Source organism: Argiope bruennichi, chromosome 10 (assembly GCF_947563725.1).
Source record: "Argiope bruennichi chromosome 10, qqArgBrue1.1, whole genome shotgun sequence".
Lineage (NCBI taxonomy): Eukaryota > Metazoa > Arthropoda > Arachnida > Araneae > Araneidae > Argiope > Argiope bruennichi.
Window position 1 is genome coordinate 25,651,331 of NC_079160.1, and position 27,417 is coordinate 25,678,747.

The following is a 27,417-nucleotide window of genomic DNA, read 5'->3' on the forward strand; positions in this document are numbered from 1 at the left end:
TTTCACATTTCTTTGTGATTGTTATGAAAATTAACATTTCTTGTGGCACAAAATAAAAAGATCAAGATTTTTTCAAAATATTTATTCAGGCACTTCAACAAATACAACAATAAAAGTTCCAAACTTCAATAAATTATTTTATTGCACTAAAATATTCTTTTATATAAAATATAAGGTCTTTTTTCAATTCTAAATAACATATCGTACAAATACTAAAATTGCATTAAAAAAAAGCACTGTTCTAAAATTCTTTAGTATTCCAAAGTGTATTGGCATAAATTCTAAAATATTAATGACAGTGTATTTCAATAAACATTTCAAAAATATAATGCTTAGTAATCACTACGTTGGTAATTTTAAAATAATTGGTAAACATATATACATGTTAAATGCATTGCAAGTTTATATTCATCGATTTTCTTCCTTATTTTTAAGTGCGTCCTTTAATTTACATTGAATAAATACAATGTGTATATAATTAATACCAATTAATTAATTACATATAATTAATACCAATTACATAGAAAAAACACTAAGGCCATGTTTATAGAATCATCTTGGAAGACTTTTATTCTTTTTCAATTTTTTCATTGTTGTCATATAAAGTATTTTATATAAAGTCATATTTTATTATGTATATTATATTGTCATTTATATTATATTTTCATATTTTATATAAAGTATACACTGACCAGTGTTACATATTCAATTGTAACTGAACGGCTTCTTCTACCGTGGCTTCGTTTTGCTGGATTATTGACCCTGTAATGTTTGGTGCAACGACGGCGGAAGTCTTTTCACAGAAGAATTATATAGGTAAAGCTATTAATTATTCATATTTAAAGGTTTGTATCGAAATAATTACTTCTGAATTTATATACATAATCTGAAGATAACAAAAACGGTAAAATAATTTATTGTAGGAATCAAAATCATGAAAAAATCGCACAAACTGTTAAAGTATATAATTTTCTTTCTTATATTCAAATGGAGGGGTCTTTAAAAGTAAATAACTAGTCATTGAAGAATTCAAAAGCACTTTGAAATATAAATCTTTACATTTTTATCATAAAAATGAACCGTAATTTTGTATTCTTTCATCTTGCACTGGATGACTTATTCTTCTTTCAAGGCAATAACAGATTTCTTTTTCTTATAAAAGTATACTTTTCCTTAAAATATTGAAAGAGTTCTTCACCTTATTATACGCGTTTCTTTTCCAGCAATTAATGTATCGGACATTTTCTTGTACAAAAAATTCTATAAATGTATTTCTGAATAACTATTTTTTGCTAAGAATTTTCCAAAAGTGCTTTTAACATACAATGTGCCAATCAAATAATGATAATTAGCATTTTTTTTTCGAAAAGAATTTTATAATAAAAAATTAATCCGAACTTTCTTTTTTTTTTTTCTTTTTTCATGAAAGAACTATCTTTTGCGATGGGGAAGGAAGTACGAAAAGTACAGTTTTTAATACATTCCAATTACAATTTTTACAGTTACAATTTTTAATACATACATTTAATACAGTTTTTGAAAACTTCTAGTGTAAAAAAAACTTTCTAAATGAAATTTAGTCTTATTTTAAGTATAACTAACTGATCATCGAAATTATTTAAGGCCTACATGGATAGTGAATGTATATTTATATTGACTTTTGGATCAACGATTTTTATATGCATGAATATTTGGTCTATAAATGCATTTTTCTGCAGAAGAAAATAAGATTCAGTTTAGTATGGCTAACATTCCATGATAGGGTTACTTTGGGGTTGTTTCGTGATGGAACTCTTAATTTCAACCTTGATCACGTGATGTGAATGAACAAGCATTTTCTTTCCAAACTTCCACACCCCACCACCACCATACTTTCAATATCACATCACACCAGAGGGAAGGCATTCCATTTTGTACGATTTAAAATATATCAGATTCCAGTACTCTGTAAAATATTTGGGAAAATTAAATCAAATGATGTGTTTGGTCAAATATATTTTATCGTTTTTTAACGTTATTTCATAATTCAACGATTTCATTCATAAACAATGAATATTTTGGCGATCGAATGAAGAATTGTTTAATAAATATAGCGAACTGATTTTATATGCCTTAAATATTTTTAACAATTAACCTTAACATTATGAAACGTAATTCTTGAAACATTCATAAAATAAATGTTCGAATTTTCAAAAAATGATTTGAGCAGCTACTTAGCAGCCAGCCTTATAAACTTTTAAAAAATAAATAATTTATTTACTTTCAGTACCTTAAAACTAATAAAATAATTAATTTCGAATCAATGATAGGAGGAAGTCCCTAAGTTTAAATTCCACTAATAAAAATGGTACATTGCCTTTAAAAATTGTTTTTGTACGCTAAATTTCCGGATACTTTTTTCAAATATTATCTCATTACACGCAACTGACACATAAAACATGGACATTGATTCATTTTGGAACAAGAAGTCACATAAAAATTCCAAATCTCAAAACAATTCGAATTTTCACCATAACTTCAACAAACCACCCACACTTGCAGAAGAATGGCCGTGGTTTCCGTCCACAAATATAAATTGCACTTCCAAATTGACGAAAGGTTCCCAGAAGTCCCGTGAAACGCTTCCTCAGGAGTGGACGGCCCTTTATGTACATGTTGCCGGTGAGAATCGCGAAAGTCCGTTTGTGGGAGGTTACACCAACCTGTTCTCGGTTGCCATGGATGCCGTTGTGATGAGACTGTTGCTGTTGGGGGTGATGCTCTCCACTATTTGGGATAGGCAGTCCAGGCTTGAGACTGGGGAAGGACCGGTCGGTTCTGCAGCTGAAACGGGAAGGAAAAGAGAGACTTTGTTATTGACAGTAAAAATAATGTACTGTTCATTTCAGTATTCTGAGACGACCAGTTTTTGACAATTCTATCTCATTAAAGGGAGAGACGTGGAAGGATGGGCACATTTCCGGAATTCTTCGTCATTCTTTGACCTTGATTTTCACCCTATTAGATACTTTTTTGTTCAATTTTTTTTCCCGTGTTTCAGACCGTATTATTTTAATTCAGTCTGCGAGTAATTCGAGTTTATTTTATTGTGAAATGTAAACATCCCCTCCTTTCATCTTTCCTCTCAACCCTATTTTGAGGAATTAAACTCATCCTAACGCATGCGCAAAAGCGCAGAAGGTTTTAGAATCCATTGTCAAACAATATACAATAATTTTTTCTTTTAGAATGCAGTATTTTACTCTCATTATTTTCTCGTACACGAAGTTTACAAAGAAAAAGTACTGTAATCATGGGGAAAAAATTCAGAATAAAGATTTTCTGTATGTTCCAGGCTTTCATGAGTTTGAAAAATGTATCTTCGGAATGTTATTTGTCTGTGAACACAATAACTCAAAAACGAGTTGATCTATACGGATCTTTATCAGATCTATACGGATATCTTTGCGTAGTCTGTACACCGAATTTATAGATTCCTGTCACTAGATGATTAAAATTTGATACGCAGACTTAATATCTACATTGTAGATATATATATCAAATTTGGAACTAAACCTGTTAATAGGTTGGCTATCTGTTAGTCTGTATTTTTGTATTTTTACAAGCATGTAGGCGCGATGCTCAAAAAACGCAATTAATAAAATATCTGAAATTTGTTAGATGATTTTGAGACTACAATTGTAGTTTTGTGTCAAATTTGGTTTCAATTTGTCAGGCATCCAAAGTACAGTACACTCCCGATTATCCGTGGAATTGGGTGGCGCGGCCGCCGCGGATAACAAAAATCGCGGATAATTCGAAAAAAGCTAAAATCGGGTATAGAAAAAGAGAAAACAGTCATTCTGACTTTGAAAAATCGTTTTATGTACAATAAAACGTAAAATAAACAACAAGAAATGTTTAACGAACGCTTAATATTTTAGTATTTCACTCAAAACTAACCTAAAATGCATTTTGTTAATGAAAACAGAAAAGTGCTTTGTACTTACGAGAGGCGTCAAGGATACACAGAAAAATGAATACACATGTACTGTTTTAATACTGTGATGTATTATGTAATTACAAAAGCATAACTGTAAAACTGCACCTTTTTGAAGAAATGAGTCATTTGTGTTTGCTTCTTGCTTTAGAAACGTTTTCTCTTTGCTTAAAAGCAAAAAAAAAAAAAAAAAACTTATTGCGGCAGGCGCGGATAATCGCGAGTTTAATGTACGTAAGTTGTGTTGATTGTGTATCAGTTGTATCATCCTAGCAATTGATCACCAAGAATTGTCAAAGGTCGCACGCTAATAAACTATTTCGTAATTACTGTTCACCAAAGACATGCCTTTAATAATGTACAAATACATTTATTAAAGAGTGAGTGAAAAAGTTTCGAGGAGAGAATTCCCTCTGGTATTTTTAAACAAGTTCAAGCAGTTGAAAGAAATAGAAATTTTAAAGAACATAATTTTACTAAAAAGAAGATTTTTTTTATTATTGCCATTTCCTACTCTTATTTACTTAATTTATGTTTAATGATCATAAATATTATGGAGTCTTGAAACCAAATTTTCTCCAATTCGAAAAAAGATGGCGCCACGCTATGGAATTGGAATTTAAATTAATTAATGATTAATGGATAATTAAGTTATCTGCAAATTTTAAATATATTTAATTTCAGGACTCTAGTACATCAAATAATAACTGTAAAAACAATTATAAATTTCTAGTTTTATAGATATGAAATAAATCCAAACAAATATAAGTATCAAATAAAAATAAAACAAACAGGGATCTTTACTATAAAGACTTTTTCCTAACTATCTATTATAAGTAATGAAAGCACAGATAAAAGTAAATGCCACTGAAAAAAGAATACTTAAAAATATAGTATAAATATTTAGTTTTTCCTTTCAAAACTGCGCTTAAAATATAATTATCTGTAACTACTAAAATGAAATATGAATTCTTTGTTATTACTCATTAGACTATAAAGTATAATTTAAATTCAATTGAATTATTTCGTCATAATTTAAGATGAAGAAATATTAAAAAATTTTATTATTATATTAGTTGATCCAATGATAGGATTGAAAATTGATTCTATAGTTTTCGATGAAAAGTTATGTCTTATTATGAGTATTATTATATATGTGGTATGCAAAATTAATACCTCATTACTAAATTTTTTGTTGAATAATACAAAAAATTCAATTATCGACAGAATTTTGCAAACTGACACTTCGGCTGTTGATTTCCTTTTCATTCTATTCAAGATTTGTCTGGCAGGCGATCTGGCCTAGGGGTAGCGCGTCTTACCTGTGGTCTGAGTGTCCCGGGTTCGATTCCTGGCTAGTGCATGTGTGTTTTCTACTCTGTGTTCTATCTGTGAGGTGTGTGAAAGAGTCCCCCTGTAAAAAAGGGTCGTGCAACCGAATGTGTGTGTATCTTCATATGAGCTAGAAGTAAGACATTTGCCCTCAGGGGCCTTGAACCTGCAGAAGCCATTGCACACTCAGCTTAAATAGCTGACGGTTTGTCAGCGGGCTTGCAAAATGCCATAAGTAACAACAACGATATTTATTTGAAAAATTCTGAATTTTTCGTCAGAATAAGCATAAATGTGATGAAATAATTTATCCCTGTTTTAATAGTGTTTAAGGTATGGATTGCTGTCTTATTTATACTAACTGAAAATCAGCAATCATATTTTTTTTCATTCGCTTTTATTTAGCTTGACTTGTTTCATGTTTCCAAAAAAACGAGTTTTCAAATTTCGCACATTAGGGACTCGAACTCCCAACCATCGTCCAACTATCAAAACACTTGATTGAAACCTCGGCGATCCAACCACGAAGGAAGACTTGCAATTTAAGCATATTATACTGATAAACTCCGTACAGACGAGAAGACGTTAAAAACAAATACGCGTTATTAAGAATAGTACATAAGAACACTGAATAACAAAAAAGAAACAAGATAAAAGAAAAGAGGGGGGGGGAGAGAAAGAAAGGAAGAAAAAAGAGAAAGAAATTAAATTTTATGTTTAATTTTAAATATTAATTAATAATATAATATTTATTAAATTTTTCTAAATTATGTTTCTGTTGCTAAATAAAAACATGGCGAGAGTGTTCTAAAAGGCCCCCATCGGTCACAAAACACATTGGTATTCGATCAAGTAAATTGGCATATTAATTCCTAATCATCTGCGATACGTCAGTGAGGCAGCTATCGATGTCGCATCTCTACAGATCCAGCAAACTTGTCAACGGCGCTAGAAACATCTGATCTTTGATGTAACTCCACAAGAAAAATGGATTTAAATTTCTTGTCGCCGTTCTTTGGAAAAATTGCACGATGATACCTGAGAATACATTTTTAAATTTTAGAGCGAACCCTTTTTTTCATGTCACGGAAAATTCGTAATTTTAATAGCAACTGTTTCCACCATTTTTTTTTTTTTTACATAACTCCACGAAATATTGTTTTGTGTTTTTATTATGGTATAGCATATATTTTCTAACTGGACTTTCTGACCAATCTCTTATTATTATTATTATTTCATAAGTTTCTTATTTCGTCACTAAGGGGTGCTGTAACCTGTCTCAATAAATTCAGCATAGTCACTTAACGATAAGCCCTGTGCTTTCCCTACGCCGCTTTGAATTTAAAGAGTTTCAAAGGATTTTGCCCATCACCCTGTCGATGAACTTTTAAATAGAAGATGGTTTTGAGTTCTAAGGACCGTAATTGTTGAAGCTGAACAGACATTTTTCCTGAAGTCGTGTTTTTGAGAATCATTGCAACATGTAATTTATCTAAAATATTCTGCGTTTCATTTGCATTAATAAAAGCGAGCTTTAAAAAACTGCCTTAGATAAGTTTACTTTCTGCCTATTTTATTATCTAGTAAATGAAATAGATTATTTGAACTATATATACATTCATTCGCAGATTTCTGATTAGACTGTTGCTTAATGCTACTGAATTGAAAGAACACCATAGGTAGATGGATTAAAAATGTTGTTAATCTAGTTGTCAAATAAATAAATTTGTAAAAAATGTAAATTTTTTAAATTATAAAATATTTGGATTACAGGACTGGTTATACGGTTAGTAAATAAAATAATTAATTAGTGTATAAGCAATTGCATTTTTATAATGTATTGGAATATTAATCTTTTATTAACTGTTTATGCTATATTCTGCTTGACAGGTCTTGTAAAATAATTTATCATTTCAGATTGGCTTGAAATTTATTAATGCTTTATAATCTTTCATAAACTGACCGTATCTTTTCTTTAGATCTTATATGTAAGGAAATCATTGCCTTAATTTGGATTCATATTTCAAGAATTTTATTACATTAGCTACTCTTTCTGTGATAACCGTGGTCCTCCCGCTAGTGTGGTGTGGAAGTTTAGAGAAGGGTGTGCCATCTCAGGTGTCGTCCTCGTCATCTGAATTCACGGTTCAAAATTACTAGGTCCATCCTGAAATAGTCTTAGTGTTGCTTTAAAAACGGTATATAACGGATAAAAACGGGATAATATAACTAAGCTAAGCTAAACTGTGATAACCGTATTAAAAAAATAAATAAATAAAATAGCATAATCACAGTATTACTAAAATAAAGAACAATGGTCGCTTAAGATAAGGATAAGGATTACTTAGGAGACTCAGTTAAATATGTTGGTTAGGATAAAGATATTAAATAAGACTGACCAATTATTAAAAAAGGGGTTTCATAGTGTACATACAGTTAGACAAAATGCTTAAATTTATGTACCCTACATGTATTTTAACATGATATCATTTACAAGAATATAAGCATTTTTGTACAGCGTTATTGAACGCAACCTATCCCCCACCCTCCTTAAAAAAAAAAAAAATGTGTAAAAAAAAAACAGGAATCTTTTTATTCTGTTCCGTTTCTCACCTTATAAGAACTAGATTTACATTCCGAAATACAACCCAATGATAAATATTCCTTTTATTGCAATGCGATGAAGGAACAGTCGGTTCACATTAAAAGTTGAAGAAAACTGTAAAAACATTAACACTCAGACATCAGTAATTTCCGCAGAGATAACTGAATTCTGCGCGAAGAAAGTTAGCGAGAGGATTATGAGAAGAAATCTTTATAGACCCTGAGGCATGAAAGACGTAATGAGCGGCGTTCCTTGTTCCAGACCTTCGAAATCAAGTTCTCAAGGGATCTGTTTCAATAATAATTCTTTCAAAAGCGCCATTTCGGTGCTTTTGCTTCACTCCACAAGACTTCTTTGCAAAAGTGGTTTCGAAAAACCATATAAAAAATTAGAGAAAAGGATCTAAAAGGAACTAAAAAAAGGGATTGTTGCAATATGAAATAAAGATATATCTTGCAACATTATTTTGAACTTTAATTAACTTATAACTTTAAACTGAAAATACTTTTGTTTCATTGCAGATGTAAAAACTAATAATAACTAGTTTTTAAATTTCTGGTGAACGAAGTATTCACGAAGGATAATAATAATCATAAAAAAAAATTCGAGTTCGAGATTTTGACCAATCTTTATTTTCAGAATTCCTGAGTTCGAAAAACATGTTTTTACAGACAGTGAACTCAGAAAATCAAAACGTTTTAAGCTAGACAAATGAAATTTTGCATATAATCTTTGCACTAAATATGTAGATTTCTGTCTGAATAGAAAGGGAAAAAAATAATAACTTGTGGTGAAAGCTTATAAGCCAGTTAACAACTACGCTGCCCGAGCAATTGCTTTTGTATCATGGTCATGTTACTGGGCTGCGAACCACAAGGTCCCAGGTTCTATCCTCGTTCATCTCAAAACCGCCACGAACTACAAAATATATAATGAAGATAAATAGAATTTGGTACATGTATTTAGAATTTAAAGTGTAGCTTTATCTCAAATATTGAACCAAATTTATTAAAAGATGGATCGTCTCTCTCTCTCTTTCTCTCTCTCTGCCTGCATTTATGTAAACATGACAATTCAAAAATGCATTGACTTCATAAATGACATTTTATATGCAGTTTTAAAAAGCTAAGTCTAATTGCAATCAAGTCTGTACAAAAGTTGTCCGTCTGTCACTTTGTACATTCTCATAGACGTAAACGCAATGATTCGACAAGTTCTATGTGTACGTGTTACTACAGTCTGTTCTTGTTATTACAGCTCTGTGTCGAATTTTAATTTGAAATTGACTAAGGAAAATCCGTTCAAAATATACATTAAGCTTTCTTCCTTGGACAATGAACACACAAAACCCCTATATATGATATTCTAAAAATAAAAATTTGAGCACTCGTGATTTTTATGTCTTAAATTACACAGTTTTGTGCTAGAGGAGCTGAAATAATGCGTCCTTTAGGTAATGTACGAGAAACTTTGACGGAGACCATTCCCACTGTTTATTGAAAGGGATTTGAAAAAACATTTAATAATTAATCTTTTCAAACTGAGATATTTCAGAGATAACAACAGAGTTGTTGTTGTTGGGTTTATTGGCGCAAGAGCCAATCTTGGCCATATTGCGCAGATAACAACAGAGAGCAGACTATTAAGAATTTAAAAAGAAAGAAAGAAAGAAAGAAAAAACCTTTTCCCTAAAATGATCTAAAAAGAGGGAAAAAACTTTCAAATCTTTTTATTAAATCTTTTATTGTTGCTTCAGAAGATTTTTTTTTATATTAAAAACTATTATAGCTTTAAAAAATTTGCATTTCCAACACATAAATATCAATTTTTAAAAATAAATGATATGATCTCCTTTCATCTTGAGGAAAGGCATAATGAAAAAGGGTAAAAGGCGTATTAAATGACATCCTTTCATATCTCACTCACTGTAGGTACTCGAACGACATCTAGTGAAATTCCGTGTAATTATTTTATTTCAGAGTTGTAAGTCTATTTTTTAAAATCATCACTTATATAATGCATCAATAATTGGGAATGCATTGAATTCTGTACTAGGACTTCATAAACTTTTTCCTCCCTCAACCTGGGTTCAAACCGAAAACTTTTTTTTTTTTTTTTTTTTTTTTTTACATTTTTGTTTGGGAAATTTTGCTGCTACACAATTAGAAAATCAAGTTTAAATAATAGTAAATAAAATAAAATAAAATTGAAAATGATTAGTTATTAATTTTTTATGATTTTTTTTAACACCTTACGGGCTTGTGATCCCATTTGGCATCGCTACATTCAATACTTTACAATACATTTCGGGTTTTAAATTGGGCTAAAGTAGATTTGATAGTCCTAGATAACAACATAATCTGAATATAAATGAATAATTTTAATCAATTAATCAGAAAGTAATTAATTAATTCGGAACGAATGAATAAATTTTAACATACATTTCTAAAAGGGTTTTCCTTTAATTTCTAATTCTTTTACTAAGAAATAATAATTTTAGTTAGAAAAAGTTAAACCTGAAGTTAATTTGTTTACTAATGTTTAGAATTTAAAAATAGATGTTGAAAATATTTTAATAATTTTGCGTTTTTTCTCTAATTAATGTGTTTTAAAATAATCTTTATAATTTTTTTGTGGGTACTATCATATTTTTTCATATTTCTTTGGTACATGAAAATAATTTTATTACGTAATTCGTGTTATTTTGTCGGATTTTCCGTTGTTTATCTGAGACAATTCATGTTTCTGATTTCCATTTAGTCTGGTTTCAGTTATTAGTGTGCTATTAAATTGATTTAAATTTCTGGGGGCGGAAGCTTTTAGTAATGCAATTGAACGTTTTAGCAGATTATCGGTAAACATCAACTTTCCAGGACCAACGAAGTGCATAACCTAAAAGACATCACATTTACTAGTTAGGAATTTAATAGACTCTTTGCGAAGGGCAAGTTTAAATCTATAATAATCCTAGAATAAAACAGAACTTCGGTTTAAAATACCATTAATAGCATTTCCTCAAATACCATTAAATCTTTAAGATTTAAACAAACCGAAGAGTTGGAGTAAATATTTCCCTATCACCCTTAAAAGTACTGGATGATGTATAATTTGTTGATTGCAGGCTCTAAACTCATCAATCGCATGGCTGGATAATTTGATTGAGAGGTTTAATTTTAATTAATTAGATTTAAAATTTGTGATAAATCTTTTTCGTGTTTTCTCTCATTCCTAATTTAGTTTACTAATGGACATATTTAAATCATGTATACTAATATAATGAAATTGCATAAATGCTTTTCAAGGGCTTGTAAACTATTTTTACAGAAAAAAAATAGGAACAATATCTTTTAATAAAGATATATTCATAAATGCAGGACTTTCAAATAACATTTAATAAGTACAGTACTTGACAATAATTTTTTAATCTCTTGGTTCAATGTTTGCAAATACATATTTTATCAGTAAGTATAGCAATTGTAAATAACGTTTTACTTGTAATCAGAATACCTCAAATGATGTTTTGTCCGTGGTATAATATCAGTAAAAGAAGCTTTTCTTAAATAATCTTAACTTTTACATTGTTCATTTAGGAAAATTTTCAATCTTCAAATCTAATAAGGAGCTTTCCTTTTTCAACTTTCTCCTATACGAAATATACAAACACTATGCTAATCGTACAAAAAAAATTCGGTCTGAAAGTTTCGAGTAATTTTTGTAGTTGAAATCTTCTTGCGTACAGCCGACCACCCCGCCATCACTGAACGTAGCAGAATCGACAAACGTAGTTCAAATCTCTCAGAATTCGAATAACACATTATGGGAATTATATCTATGAATATGCTAACACCAAAACGCTTTGAGTTAAATTGATGAAATTTTGTATTTGAGTATGGCTTTTTGTATTAAACCAAATTCTATATTTCTATCAAATATTGAGTGAAGTCAATTAATATGAAATTTGTCTGTCTGTCCACTCGAGTGAAAGTTGTTATTGTTGTTTCTTATGGCACTTGCCACGGAGAAGCCCGCTGTTACGAAGACAGCGATTTTTAAACCGGTGGGGGAGCGTCTCTTGTTTTTTTAGTAGCGTCAACTAGGGCCAAGAGTACGACTTAGCTACTCACGCAACACTCATTCGCTTGCACAACCCCTTTTTACAGGAGGGCACATTCACACATCTCACAGATAGAACAACGGAAGAACAACCATGCCCAAACCCAGAACGCCCAGATCACGGGGAAGACGCGCTACCCCTATGCCAGGACGCCGGCTCAGTACAAGTAAACACTAAAACTACAAAATTAAGCTAGTAATAGCACAGTGATATCATGGGACTGCTTTCCTTTAAAAAGGTTCATGCAAATAATGTAGAGAATATACATAAGGCAATTTGATACTTAAAAATGGAACGCTAACGAAATCATGGACACGAAGCTATGCATAAGAAATTTGAAATTAAATACAAATAATATTCCCGACGAACCAGCTGATCAAAAATGGTGACTAGTACACAAATATTGAAAAAGAACTGCACACAGTTGTATGATTGGACATTGACTCCAAAGTGGGCATATTGAGATAAAACTGTCTATAAAAAGCATTTCAAAGAAAATATTAATGCTTCAAAGTTTTAAAATGAATTTATTTCAAAATAAATAATCAGTTATTGTGATGCAATTGAAATAATTCAATCTTGAATAGCCTTTTAACACAGTTTGTAATAAAGAATCCAAAATCTATGATATGATCACTGTCTTCTGATTGCATTATTGCGCCTGTCTGAAGCATCCAACTATTTTTTTATTATTATTATTATTTCCTGGCACGAAAGTAGTTAATTTTGTACCGCTTTTTATCAGATTGCCATTGGTATTTAATTTCTCTCAAATTTGTTCCGTATTTATGTATTTCCTTGTCTTACTTTACCGCAAATCTGTTGACAAGTCACAGCTACGCTTTCCCATAAATCCGAGAAGTATATCTGGGTTGGCATAAACAAGGTTTTTGTGCTGGTTCCACCAAACAATGTAAATAGTGACGGGGGCCCGATTTATGTTTGGCGACAAATTGGGCGACGAAAAGCGGGATCTCCGATAATGAATGGCAAACCTGGAGTGGAGCGCACGAAAGAATTAGGAGTTAATCGCTATTTCGGGCGGGAAGGGACCATTAGAGTAATTTACTGAGGTGACATTTTTCACGCGGCTCGAAATAAAATGCCCGTGAAGAGAGGGAATGAAGACGGTTGGGAAGAAAAATGCCAAGAAAAAATTCGGAAGATTCTCTCTCTTGTCTCTTTCTCCCGCCGTGGCATATCACCCTTGTTCATAACTTGGGTTGAGAGACAGTTTTGAAGTGAAATTATTCCGGCCTGACACCAAATAAAAATTAGGAAAAAATTCGGAAGCGTTCCCAAGTCAAATGAAGAAAGAAGTTTTTATACTTCTGTCGCCTAATTGGCGACGTTTAAATGACATCTGAGTCATAACATTAAGCTTTCACGTGATGGGAGGTGTTGAGTTTTAAGATAAGGGTTTGAACCGTTGGCTTGTATTTTTAAAACAAAGCACTTGTGATTAAGTTTCATGAGAATCGTTTATCAAAATTGATGTATAATGCACTGTTGATGCAATTTTGAACTCTCGCATTTTTATTAAATTAAATAAAAATCGTAGTTTAATATTTTATAAAGTGAAAAAGTTCGCAAGATTTGAAGAAATTATTGAATATTGGATTCTTCGACTATTATCGAAACTACTCTGAAATTTTTAAAATACTTTTTGGCATTAAATTTATCAACAGAGATTGTTATTTACCAGCCTTTTGACAGGAATCAAATTGTTAGAAGGATTTATTAAATGTTAGACATAAATGCATTTAAATTGATATTATATTTCTGATTGGAAGAGAATGGGTTGATTCCGAGATTATGAACTAACTTATGATCTTCTTTACTTCTTTCATAGGCAAATTTCATTAAAATACGCTATTACTTTAATTATGTTAAAACATTCAACGCCATGGAGATCTTGTATAAAGTGTCTTACTGTCACAAGTATTGCAGCAAAAAAGGATATTAAATTACAATTTTTACGTTATTAGTTAGAATGCTATTTTGAAGGTAAAAATAGCTCTTTGCTAACCAGGATGCAAATGTAGATGCTTTTTGTCTCGATAGAATATAGCTACATTACAAGACAGGTCTTCCGTTGCATGGAGTATCAAATTCACAATCCTAAAAACCCGAGATTCTATCATGAGATCACCAAACCTCATGATAGAATTTTGGTTATTTTTAAGTTTTAAAAATAACCAAAATATATATTACTTTGCTTATATTTAAAGCTTCGGAATTTTTGCTTTTAAATAGTGAAAGATATCCAAAAAAAATTTTATTACGGTTATGAAGAGGCAATTATTTACCTAATGTGAATTATCTTCATATGATCAATAGTTAAGATCTTGTTGAGTGAAATGAAAAACTGAATCATCATCTTTTTTTTTCCCTCGTTTTTATAATTTCGTAGGCCCACGAGTTCGTTTTTATCAATTCAAATCCAACCAGAACTATTCTAGTCAACGTATTCTCAAGATAATGTGGGCAAAACTTTGAACAAAAGATAGATTTTTTTTCTTCTTTGTTGTAAGAACTTTGAACAAAAGATAGATTTTTTTTCTTCTTTGTTGTAAGAACTATGATCAGAAAAAATGTGCAGAAATTTTTTTTTAAGTCATGAAAACCATTGCAATTAGCAATATACTATCTACAAAAACTCAATAATTAAAACAATGCAAAGTTTTAATTTTAAATATTTTTTAAAATTTCGTAAAATTAAAGAAAATAATATGTGGAAATAAATCTGAACGACTGAAAACTTTTTTTTATATTCAAAGTGTTGCAAAAGCAATGTGTTACTGCAATAATTGGCTCTCAAATTATCGAGGAAAATCAAAAACTAAAGAAAAATAGGAAGAATGTTAATGAATTATTGGAATTTTATTTAATTATAAGTCAAATAAAAATTTCGTGAAATTTTTTGAAGAGCTCCTATTTTCCAAGAGATGATTTTATTTTTTTCTGAATTTATTTTGATCTTTTTTCCGAATTATTCTTGCTCTAAATTTACTCTATAGAGTGTTTCGATTAACTTTTTTCTCCTGCATCTGGTATAATTCATATTACAATTTGCAGATAATTAACCAGCCAATAAACCCCACCAAGTAAATATCAATAAAGCGCAAGATGCCTTGAGTAGTTCTAACAAAAACTTAACTGCCTCTTCAAGATATATAAGCTAATGTTTTAGCGTTACACTTTGTAATTTGACACATGATTAAGTTAATTGTGAATTTCTAAATGTATTATAAAGCGCTATGTGCAATTGCGGATTTCCAGCAAGGCAAAGTAGGCAACTGCCTAGGATCGATAGTAATGAAAAATAGATTTAAAAAGCTATATAAAAAAACTATAAGCTATATTTTTATAATCGATGGATTAAAAAAACTATATTTTTCTAGTAGTCAACTAAAAAAGTCGAACAATGAATTATACAAAGTTGAAGAATATTAACACTTCATCAAGTATATTTGACTATGTTTCTATATGTTCCATTACTTCCAATTTATTATTAAAATATTTATAACACCGGACATCTGCTTCAATAATAATATGCACAAACTTGATTATGTAAAACGTGGCTAATAAAGATGAATACATTTTTACAAAGTTAATAAAATAAAAAAATGGCCTAAAATAAAGTATTAATATTTTTTTAAATGTGTGGAAATTTAAAACTAAATTGACCTGAATTGGTCAATTAATTTTATGAATTTAAAAAGAAGAGCTAGCATTATCTAGCATACCCATTACTGTGCATTGCCCAGAGCCACAAAATCCTAAATCCGTCATTGGTCCTGTATTTAAACACAAAAGTTCCAACACATATAAAATCCGTTATAGTGTGTTTCTAGTGAGTCCATTCCAAACATGCTTTTGCAAGACTGTAGGAGTTCTGGCAATGTACCTAAATTAAAGCAGTAAACGTTGCAATGTCGGAGCATTCAATCCGATGTTTTACTCATTTAAAAGTTTTACACGTTAAGATTTACAGTCAAAATAAATCCCACAAACAACGCTCCTTTCGATTTCAAGGTATCGGACAATCCCCCGTATTTTATAAGGCCCCAAATAGAAACAATTAAATTCGTCCCGTGAGTTAAATCTGTTTCTCTTTCACATTTTAATATGTTACAAGTTAATGGGATGAAAGCACGCGTTGGCATCGTCTCCCGCTCGTAAAACAGGGAGGATGACTTCAGAAATAAATCCGGAGCTGGTCCTTTTGACAAGTTGTGTCCTGCGCTGGTTTTTAATGTGCCATTTTGCTTCGGAATGGCTGAGAAGAGAGCGACTGAAATTTGTGACAGTTGCTTTTAGACCCCTGAAGAAAAAAGGTGAATGTAAATAAGAGAACGCGTTTTTTTTTTTATTATCAACTTTTTAAATTCCAGAAGCAGTTTTTCTGTATATTTTTTTTATGTCCATCTCTTCAGATATGTGTGTGAATATTACAGACGAGATGAAATTCAGTTTCCTACCCCGTAGCCTATTTATTTTTGTCTGATATACAAAATTGTGAGGTATAGGGTTGTCGTTTAATATTGATTTTATGTATGAATTCGTTCCAATGTTCTATTTTTATGTATGAAATTATAAAAAAATCTGTACATACACTTAGAGTAAATTTTTTTCTTTCAAGACCCACTAGCTGAAGACAAATTTTAAGTTTAAAAATATATATTTACTTTTCTTTTCTTTCTTTGTTTCAGGTCTCTACGGTGAGTGAAACTGAAGCTTACAGTTAAAGGAAAGCTCAAAGTAACCGCCTCACTGATGAAGCAAATAATATATACTGCTTAAGACCATAAAAAAGCTCAACGGAATTAAACAACTTGCAGATAAATATGGAAAGTTTTTTTTCCCCCTTCATAGCTATCGAAAGAACTCAATGAAATTAAACAACTTGCATTTTAAACGTGGACATTTTTTTTCCCTTCATAGCATCTTAACTACTGACAATTGACACTGAATTCGGTGCACATACGGAATTTATTTTAACCCTTAACTCTCGTGCTTAAGCGTCATAGGGCATTGAAAGATCGCTTCTCAAGTTTATAAGCTGAAAACGAATCATTCAAACTTTTTAATTCGATACAAAAACTACACCACATCCAAAAATATTTCAAAAATTCTGTAGATACTTAAATGAGCTTAGTTTAGTTATATTAACATCCCGTTTTAAAGAAATTCTAGGGGTACTTTGAAGCGGACCTTGTAACAGCTGTCATACGATGCACGTTTTCACTTTCTTTAACTGAATCTCTTTCTTTAAATAATATCAGTCCTAAAAATATTTTAACACACTATTATTAGGAAAAAAAATGACCTTTCAAAGGGTTATTTTTTATATTGTTAACATAGTGTTAATGTGTTAAGATAATTGGTCACATTTAACACTCTTCTTTCTCTCTTTTATTAATTTTATTCTATGTTAATTAACTGATTTCTTTTGCTGAATTAATATACTACACATTACTTTTTATTTTCTCATTTACGTTGCATAGAGAGAATATTGTAATCATTAAAAAATTTGATCTTGAATTTTTGATGAATGTCCACGTTTTAGACCTCCCAAGTTTGAAGAACACATTTTTGGAACATGTCTGTCTGTTTCTGCTCATCTATATATCTGTGATAAATTTAACAAAAAAAAGCTTTGAGTTAGACAAATAAAATTTGGTATATGGTCTGTTAGACAAATTTTTCCATTTCTATCAAATATACAGAAATCTATTCAGAAGAAGATTATCTGTCCGGCTTTTCGAATATAAGTTAACGCAATATCTTCTAAAAAAAGAGACTTTGATGAATATCATTCGAAACACAGATTTTATATCTATATTATAGACACCTGTTAAATTTTGAATCAAATCCATAAATATCTGTCAGTCTGTCCTTTCGCGAAATGTAAACACGATAACTCAAAAACTCAACGGCTTAAATATGTCAAATCTGGTATGTGAGTTTGTGTCTACAAGCGCAGTATTCTGTCAAGTTTGTGTTTGAATCGGTTCAGAAAAACGCGTTTAAAACACAAATACAATTTTCGGATATGTTTAAAAGGGTAGGGGTTAATCACCAAGGATCGCACGATAGATTCAATAAGAATGTTAAATTCACATCAAAGGTTAACATTTCGTAACTATTATACGTCAATATCATGCAATGCGTTCTCTTCCTGCCCCAAGGAGCTGAATTTTTTGCAGAAGGTAGATGGGAAATAACGCCTTTATTAGAATGTAGTGAAAGCTTATAAGCCAGTTAACAGCCACGGTACCCGAGCAATTACTTTTGTATTGTAGTCATGTTACTCGCCTGCGAACCACAAGGTCCCAGGTTCTTTCCTCTCGCATCCCAATTCGCCACATTGGTGACCCGGACTTGATCCTTCAACCTTCGAACAGTTGTTGTGGCGCCATCTACCCGCAGCAAAACCAAAGTCGTCAGACTCACTTGACGCAACATCAGTAACCACACACCACTTACCATAACGCTTGGCGCTACTCAAATGGGTACAGGCGCATTAGAATCAACAGCTAAATCATCACCACTGAACAGCCATATCGTTCGTCTCACCTACGACTCACTGGAGGGAGAGTCTGGTGAAAGTTATAAGTCAGTTAATAGCTATGCAACACGAGCATTTTTTTTATTGTGGTCATTTTACTGGGCTGCGAACCACAAGGTCCCAGTTCCTCACCCATACCAATTCGGTATAAGAGAGTATGCGAGAAAGATTCGGAGATGCCCCTCACGTTGGTTGCCATAGGTTTCCTATTTACCGTAATTACTTATTCCCGTGTGCTAGATACACAAAATGGTTTTTTTTTTCTTCAGATTTTGAGATTTTATTGCATTGTACAATATTATTTTTTGGTCTCGTATTACTTTTAATTTTTTATAATTATTTTAATGTTGTTTAACTATTAATCAAAAATAAGTGAGATGAATATTTATTGCTAATTTTAGAAATGAATTTATTAATTACGATTGCTTCATTTCAGCATATATTTTATAATGCAACAATGCATCGAACTGTTATATTTCGAATATCGAATATTCTGTTGCCCCTCGAAACTGCTGCTGGCCGAATTACCAATTGTATTGCTAACTTATTTCATATTGAATGTTCTCTACTTGACTATTCTCAAATTTAATATTTCAGAATTTAACTATCAGTTAATCATCAATAATATTAAATTTTGATTCCGTATATGTGTTGCCACCTGATAGTGAATTTTAGAAGCCAAAGATCTCAAAAATTAAAAAGAAAAATTAATTATCATAAAATATTCTACTTTTTTAGCAATAATAAAACCTTATTTTACTGAAGCTTACACATTGCTCTTTCCATTTTTTTTTTTTTTTTTATAAGTAACTTTGTATTCAGTTTTAGAATTCTACATTTTCCTTCCATATTTTTTTGGTACTTATTATGGAATTAAATTTTTATTTGCACAAGAAAAAACAGTCCTTAGCCAAGCCTTAATGCCTCCATGTAATTCTATCATTTAGGATTATGAATGGGCGTAATCTGTTTTTTTTTTTTCACACACGGTCTCTTAGAAGAAGGAAATGATCAGGATTTTAGGTAAAAAACAAGAAATGATTTTCGAGGCGGTTTTTTTTTAAGAAACTTTTAAAGAAGGTAAATATAAGCAACGTAAGACATTTTGGTAAATTATAATGCATTTATTTATGTTTTACAAACGTTATTACGGTAATAATTCTCCAACATGATTTCCTCTACCATCGATTAATCGCCGGTTATGAAAGTTTTTATATATTGTTCATTAAGAATGGAAAAAAATGAATTTTAAGAGGCAAAAAACAACAACAAAATCCCACTGATCTTTTTGAACACAATTTCGTAATTGTAATCCATATATAAATGAGGATTTTAATGTTAAGATAAAATTATTTTTACTTAATTATAACAAAGAATGGGATCAAATACGGCCTAAGAAAATTTTGATAAAGTATAAAAATTACTCGCTTAATCTGAGTCATTATTAAAAAAATAATTTATATTTCTAATATTAAAATTTGTCTTATACCTGCGAAAAAAATTAAATTGAAAAATTAATAGAAAAAAAAATTTATTGAAAAATTAAGTTTTATATTTTTTCTTACTTTCTGAAACTGATTACGACTTTAAGAAATTATGTTATTACATTCTTTCGTTCGAATTAATTAGCGAAATATTAGTATGGAATTAAAAAAATGTTTTTAAAAACAAAGTTATCTCTTTGAAAAACAATTATCAAAACTTATATCAAGACTTTATCAGAAATTTATTAGTAATTCGAATTCTTGTAAATTTAGTTTTATGTAAAAAGTTGAATTTTAGTAAATTGCAGAATTGTAATCCAAATTAACTTTTTATTTTCGCATTAAAATATTTCTCGTTTAATGTTTTTATTTTTACGTCATTTTCAAGCCGGAATAAAATTTAATATACATTAATAGAATGTATAAAGCGGCATTTTTCTTTTTTATTTCAATCAAATTAGGAACGACCACTTTAGAAATAAAATTTACTTTAAGAAGACATTTTAAGTTTTGAATAACATCTCAGGAAAGAAATGTAATTAAATTACAGAAATAAAATAATTCTCAGAGGTTTTAATTAAAAATTAAACGCGGAAAACGCAATTTGCAATTTTAAATTTCTCTTATGGGAATGCTTTTCAAAAGATTATTTTTAGATTCAAAAGGTATAAAAATAGATCAACAAACTAGAAATTTTGCAATTTTTAAAAGTCAAAGGCAGCCTTTCAACGAAAATATTATGCTGCATCATTTTGGTCGTTTTTAAGCGTAATAATTAATGAAATACTTATTATTAGAATAATTAAAAATTGTAGGACGTTCCTTCATTTTTTAGCTTTTAACAAATTTAATTAATAATTAGATTTTAAAGCATTAGCAATAAGATTATATACTATGCATAAAATGAAATTTTTATCTAAATAATAAGAGAGAACCTACAGAATTTTTATGTCCTAATAATTGTAAACAATTTATTATTAATATCCAATATTTCTTGATGTATCCATATTGTATTCAAACTTTATATTCATGTGATGAAATGTAATTTATTTATTTTTCTACAAAGATATATTAATTGAATGTTAATTAGAGTTGAAAATTATTAATAACAAATTGTGGATTTGGAACAAAATGGAATATGACGTTTTAACCCTTTAAAGGGCCATTTTTTTCTAGTCATATTATGTTAAAATATTTTTAGGCTTGAAATTAGAATAAGAAAAGGGATTCATTTAGCTTATTAGATAAATTTAATTTGATTCATTAATTAATTTGGTTAATTAGTAATTAAGTATCAAATCAAGACGCATCATTTTGTGTAAAATAAAGAACTAAAGCATCTAAGTTTCTGTCTTTCTAAAATAATGTGTCAGAACTTATGCCAACCTACATAATTTCATACAAAGATTGATAAATTTGGTGGGAAGCATACTTCCCACGGCCCTAGAAAGGGTTAAGCACATTCTGAAATATAAAGGATTTCAAAGAAAACTTATTCGATATTCATTTTGACAATAAACATATCTCATGGGTTTTTAATATATATATATATATATATATATATATAAAGGGAAAGTGTTTATTGAAATATTTCATTTTGTATATTTAATAATCAAAAAATAATTTATTTGATTTTTGTTTTCATTTCATTTGATAGTCAGGAAAATAATAAAATACTTTTTAAATCATCATGAGAATAAATTGTATTCTCATAAATAAAAATTCAATTTTAACAATCAGAAATTTTGTAAGAAATTTGATTGTAAGGAAAATATATTTTCTTTTTTAGTATTAAAATTTTCATCAAAAGCTTTTCTATTAAGCATTTTCTGCACACATATTTTTATATTAGAAATATATTTTTTTCTTTTGGTGTTCATTTGATAATATTTCAAATCAAAGCTTGTTGTGATTCTTTATATATTATTATGGCATTCGATAATATTACATTTTTGTGAATTATTCATATATTATACATTCTTTATTGCATTGCCTTATTATTTTTGATGGATTGTTATCATAGTGATCCTTTGTTCATTCTAATAATACGAGAACTTCACTAACACCTCCCTAAACATTTGATGATTTTTCTTCATTAGTTTAAGATAATAGAATAAACAAATTCCATGAGCGAGTAAATGATAAAATAGCTATAGTAAATTCGTAATTTGACAAATAACAACAATTTTGAGTTTTGATGCGAGATTGTTGTTTTTTCTGACACTGTGATAACGAGAAAGTAACGCTATACTTATGAAATAAATAAAATGAAGAATAATTCTTCATTTTCTTGTAATGAAATGATAAAATTTGCAAATTTGAATAGTATACATATTTGAATCTTGTGCAGTAGCTTCTGAGGGTAAAAACCCCTCAGCACCCGAGAGCAGAAGTCTGACTTCTAGCTCAAATGAAGAGAGCACACACACACTCGCTTGCACAACCCCTTTTTACAGGGGGGCTCATTCACGCACCTCATAGAAAGAACACGAGAAAATGAACAAACATGCCCGAACCTGGGCCGGCTAGATCACGGGGAAGACGCCATACTCCTAGGCCAGGTTGCAGGCGGATATCATGTTAAAAATTAAAAAAAAAAAGGCACACCATGATAGAAATAGTAGCACCGAATGCGTTCCTTAAAATTGAAATAAAGTGCCCCATTATTTCAGCTTTTCAATTTTGATAAGAAAAGTAAAAAACTTAACTAAGGCAAACTGATTAAGAAACTAACTTTAAAAAAAATAGTTTTATTTCATAGAAATACTATTGATCCAAATGATAAAATCAACCGCCGTGAAATTAATGTTATCTCTCTTACTATACCAATATATCTATGTTACACAGACAATTATATTAGTTATGTTAATATTATTAATATTATTATTAGTTAATATTAATATTAGTTATATTAATATTATATAATTATATTAATATTAGCTGTTTCACTAATGATACTCAATTGTTAAAAAAATGAAGGACAAAAAAAATTCGGAAGAACTTTAATGTATTCAACAAGCTCACCAAAAAATAAATAAATAAATAGGGGGGGGGAGAAGTGGCGTACTATGCAATTATCTAAATTGAAAAAAATCCAGTTTTAGAATAATAATTGATATTGACAATCATTTGACTTTTTCTAAAATATTCAGAACACATTTCAATGACATTTTTACCAATTGATTTTTTCAAACATTTGAATTCATTACCAAAATTATATTCTTTTGTAATATTTCTGCATTTCTTACGTTTAAATTTCATAATGATCAACGACTGCAATGAAAGAAAAGATCGTCTTCCAATTTTAAATTAAACTCGAATTATAATTTTTAAATTAGAAATAATTATTTCCGAATTATAAAGGATTTACTGAGGATTATTATTTTGAAAATTTCACTTGCCCATATGGTTTGATAACAAAATGATAATCTGACATTTAGTAGGTGTTTCTTAATTTCCAATACCATTTACAACTATAAAATATTAAAAAATATTAGTAATAAATGTATATCTTTTCATAAAAAAGGGAACCTTATTCTCTTTTTTCAACACTAAACATTTGCTGTCTGAAATTACCTAAAAACATTTCGCATCGCATCTTTCATTTTTTTTCCCACACTTCCTATCCGAGCGACTTGATTGACACTGCAATTGCTGGCAGAGAGATGCACAACCGATTTCCTTTCCTGAACTGATTTGAACATCTTCTAGCATAAATCTTCTTCTAACAGATCTTGTATTCTATTTTGGCAATGGGCACAAAGACTCGTTTTGTAAGCTTCAACCCAACACCAGGCTGAACGCTGTTGCCATCATCGATTATAAAAACTCGAGATTGTAATCTTTCACGAGATGAAATCAGAGTGCGTCCGCGCTCCTCATCACATGGTAAATGGGGCGGTTGTAGTTAACATCGTCGAATGTTGGTATCTTAAGGAAGACATTCATCGTATGTGTGTGAGATTTATTCTTTTGTTATCTGTGTCATTCACAAAAATAGGAAAACCTCTATCTCCTTCACCCCGCCCCCCAAAAAAAGAATTGGAGACACACTATATGCTATCAAACTTTGTTTACTTGGATACGTAAGAAATTGCAGATACAATCGGTGATTCAAGTAAAATAGAACACAATTTACTGTTCCAAAATCATTCACATTGAATTCATGAATTAAAAGATGTTTTAATTCTGTTCCGAAGACTTCAAGAATGATGGCTATAAGCATACATGATCGATCTTTAATTTTTTATTGCATATTTCATTCTGCAGTTTGCCGTGAAAATGGTTGTTATCTGCTCTAAAGATACAAAATGCATTTGCCACTGGAGAACAAGAGCGAAGGATATATCTATGCCTAAAAGATAGTATATCCGAACAAAGCAAGATTTCCTAAATCAAGGATTTCCAAATTTTAAACGTTGCTATTCGCATTTTAAAAACCGAATCTGTAAAAACCCACTTCATCCGCATTAGATTTTTCCAAAGAAAGATCTTTCGAAAAGCGATTTTAAGGACCAAAAAGGAATTTGAACAGAAATATATATATATATATATATATATATTATCAAATATGATTTTTACAAAGAATGATTCTAATATGCGACTTGATTAAAATTTTAAAAGCACATTATATTTATGCAAATTGCGGAAATTTGCACATACATTCTAGATCGGCCCACAGTTAGGAAATCCAAGACCTAAATCATTGCTTTCAAGAGCATGAGAAATTATACAATAATACATTAAAAAAAATTGAGTCATAAAAAATTCATTAGATTAACGACTTCTATAGAAACCACACTACAGGTATCGCATATTTTAACTCGCGGCTTTTAAGCATGGTCAGATGACGAAGAGGACATCTAAACGGGCAATCCCTCTCCTAACCAAAATGCCACATCAGTGTAAAGAAGCTTCTCATTCCCTTTATTTAACGAGAATTTTTCATGCCCGTTACCCTGCCTTTTAGGAAGAGTCCAGTCTTGAGTCTGTAACTTACTGATCACTCAGCCGAGACAACTAAATCTTGCGTGAACTATCTCCATATTATTCATATTTTTCCTGTTTTCGTGTACGCGGTATCCTCTTTTAATTGAATAACAAAATTAGAAATCAAAATAATTTTGTAACATGCAAGTATTTTTTTTTACTGAGAGTGCTCCTGTTGCTTGTAAATTCCGATGCATCCACGTCTAAAAGAATACGTGAAAAGCATACAAAAATTTCTTATTAAACTGACTTTTCAATACTTTCATCCATTTGTAAGAATTTATTTTTTTAATTTTTACCTCAATACATCCCCGAATCGTTAAGATTCCCTGTAACTTGAATGCGTGTATGCGAAATAAAAATAAAATTATATGGTAAAGGATGCTTTATAATACAGACCATACAACGCATAAACAACATAAAATACAATGTGTTACAATTACATTAGAGAATACATAAATCGAATAACGAAAAGTGGATAGATCGGGAGCCACAATTAGTAAATGTAAACTTGTGAATAAACGGAGGAAAAGGTAAAATATAATAAAATGAAAAAAATAGGGTTATTTAAAAAGCGATAGAGGAACTGTAAATTTTTACAGTTGTTGAATAAAGAAATTTTACCACACAAAGACGACAAAAGTAAGATGTATATACTCAGAAAAATACATACCTATTTCTCTATGTATTGTATCCCCCCCCCGTCTTTCTCTCTCAGACACGTGATCCCATATAATTAGAAACATTATTCGGCTTGCACTTGCAAGAAACCGCAAGCATTCCTTTCCAGATCTCTACACATGCACCAAGGCTAATCCTTATTTATTGCTGTGTAAAATTCAATTCAGAAAAGACTTGCCGAACTATTTGCCATCCTGAACCCACAACTACACCCCCCTCTCCAACACTACCACTATAGCAAACTAATAAATATCGCGCCCTGGGTTTTAGCAATGACGCAATAACTCATCAGGAGAGAGGGAAAAGGGGGGGGAGAGAAGAGACGCAATGAACCGAAAGGGGTCCGCCCCCAACCCCTATAAATCAGCCTTCCTTTGAGACAAATGCGATGATGCCTCGGTAGGGGTGTCAGGTTGCAAAGGTTTTCCGGGGACGATTTTTTTAACTTTCACCCGGTGAGGGTTCAAGAAAAAAAGGTCACAGAGAATTAGTCGAATGCTCCTCGACCCTCTTAAAGGGGGAGGGAAGAGATATTAAAGGAGGGAAATTTAGGTTGGACTTCCTGTCCTAGATATGGAATAGGCTCAATGATTCGAAGACAATGAGTTTGTTGATTAATATTTGGATAAATAATGATAAGTCAGACCTTGAGAAGATACCAGGAAGAAAATCTTGCAATTTGATTCATTTCTAAAGGACAGAATGCCTTGCCAAACCTCCTCCATATATCACGAGATTAACTGATAATATTATTGAAATTTCTAATATTCTTGGATTTTTTTAAATACAATTTTCTAATAACATACAGTATATGCTTTCAATTTTTTAATATAGAGTGTGTATCCAGAGCTCTTATTCGTATATCTCGAACTCAACGACAGCATCATAAACGCATGCGCTTAGAGGAGGTTAATTGGCTGCAAAATGGAGATAACTGCAACATTTCCAGTATCCATTTCACAATATGATACTAACCAAGTAAGAGAGACTGCTTGCAGTGAACTTCAAAACCTAACGAATGACAAGTTTGAAAATCGATAATAGTTTTAAAGTTTCATCGAAAATATAAAACAAATTAAGCCTTCTGCGAATCAATGTCTAGATTTAAATGAAAGGAATCCATGCCAGATGATAGAAAAGATAAATGACCAAGAATTTATGTTCCCTAGATTTATTATAACTAACTTTTTAAATTTCATTTAATCATATATACAAATAATTAAAAGAAATTCTTAAAAATATTTTATTTAATCATGTACACACATTTTTTTTTAATTCATTTAATCATATATGCTAATAGAACTTCTGTAGCTTATTTGAATTATGTTTTCAGATGTTTTATGGGAAATATTTCATTGCTTTGAGATATATAAAGAAATAAATATTCACCTATCAAAGCTTATCATTAACCCATTCGTTTTCAAAAGTACATATGTCATTAACTTTCAGTTACAGATCGTTTGAAAATTTAGGTTGTTATTAAATTATTAGTAATTATTATTTTAAAAGTCAAAAATCGAATCAACCACTGAAACACTTCGAGTAAAATTTGTTTTATATATATATACAGGGTGTTGCCGAATTCGACCGACAAATTCAGAAGGGTGATTGGAGGCATCAAGAGGATAAAGAATCGCCATACAACATGGGGTCCCAAAC

The 27,417-nt window shown here is 30.3% G+C and overlaps 1 protein-coding gene across 1 annotated transcript in view; it reads right to left on the reverse strand.

The window, feature by feature from the left end:
* Positions 1 to 1,410: 1,410 nt before the first annotated feature.
* LOC129988438 (transcription factor SUM-1-like) overlaps positions 1,411 to 27,417 on the reverse strand; it is an 81,505-nt gene continuing 55,498 nt past the window's right edge. Inside the window, exon 7 of the mRNA XM_056096665.1 lies at positions 1,411 to 2,823. Within this exon, the coding sequence (XP_055952640.1) occupies positions 2,693 to 2,823 (131 nt within the window). The 3' untranslated portion in view covers positions 1,411 to 2,692. The remainder of the gene's footprint in view (positions 2,824 to 27,417) is intronic.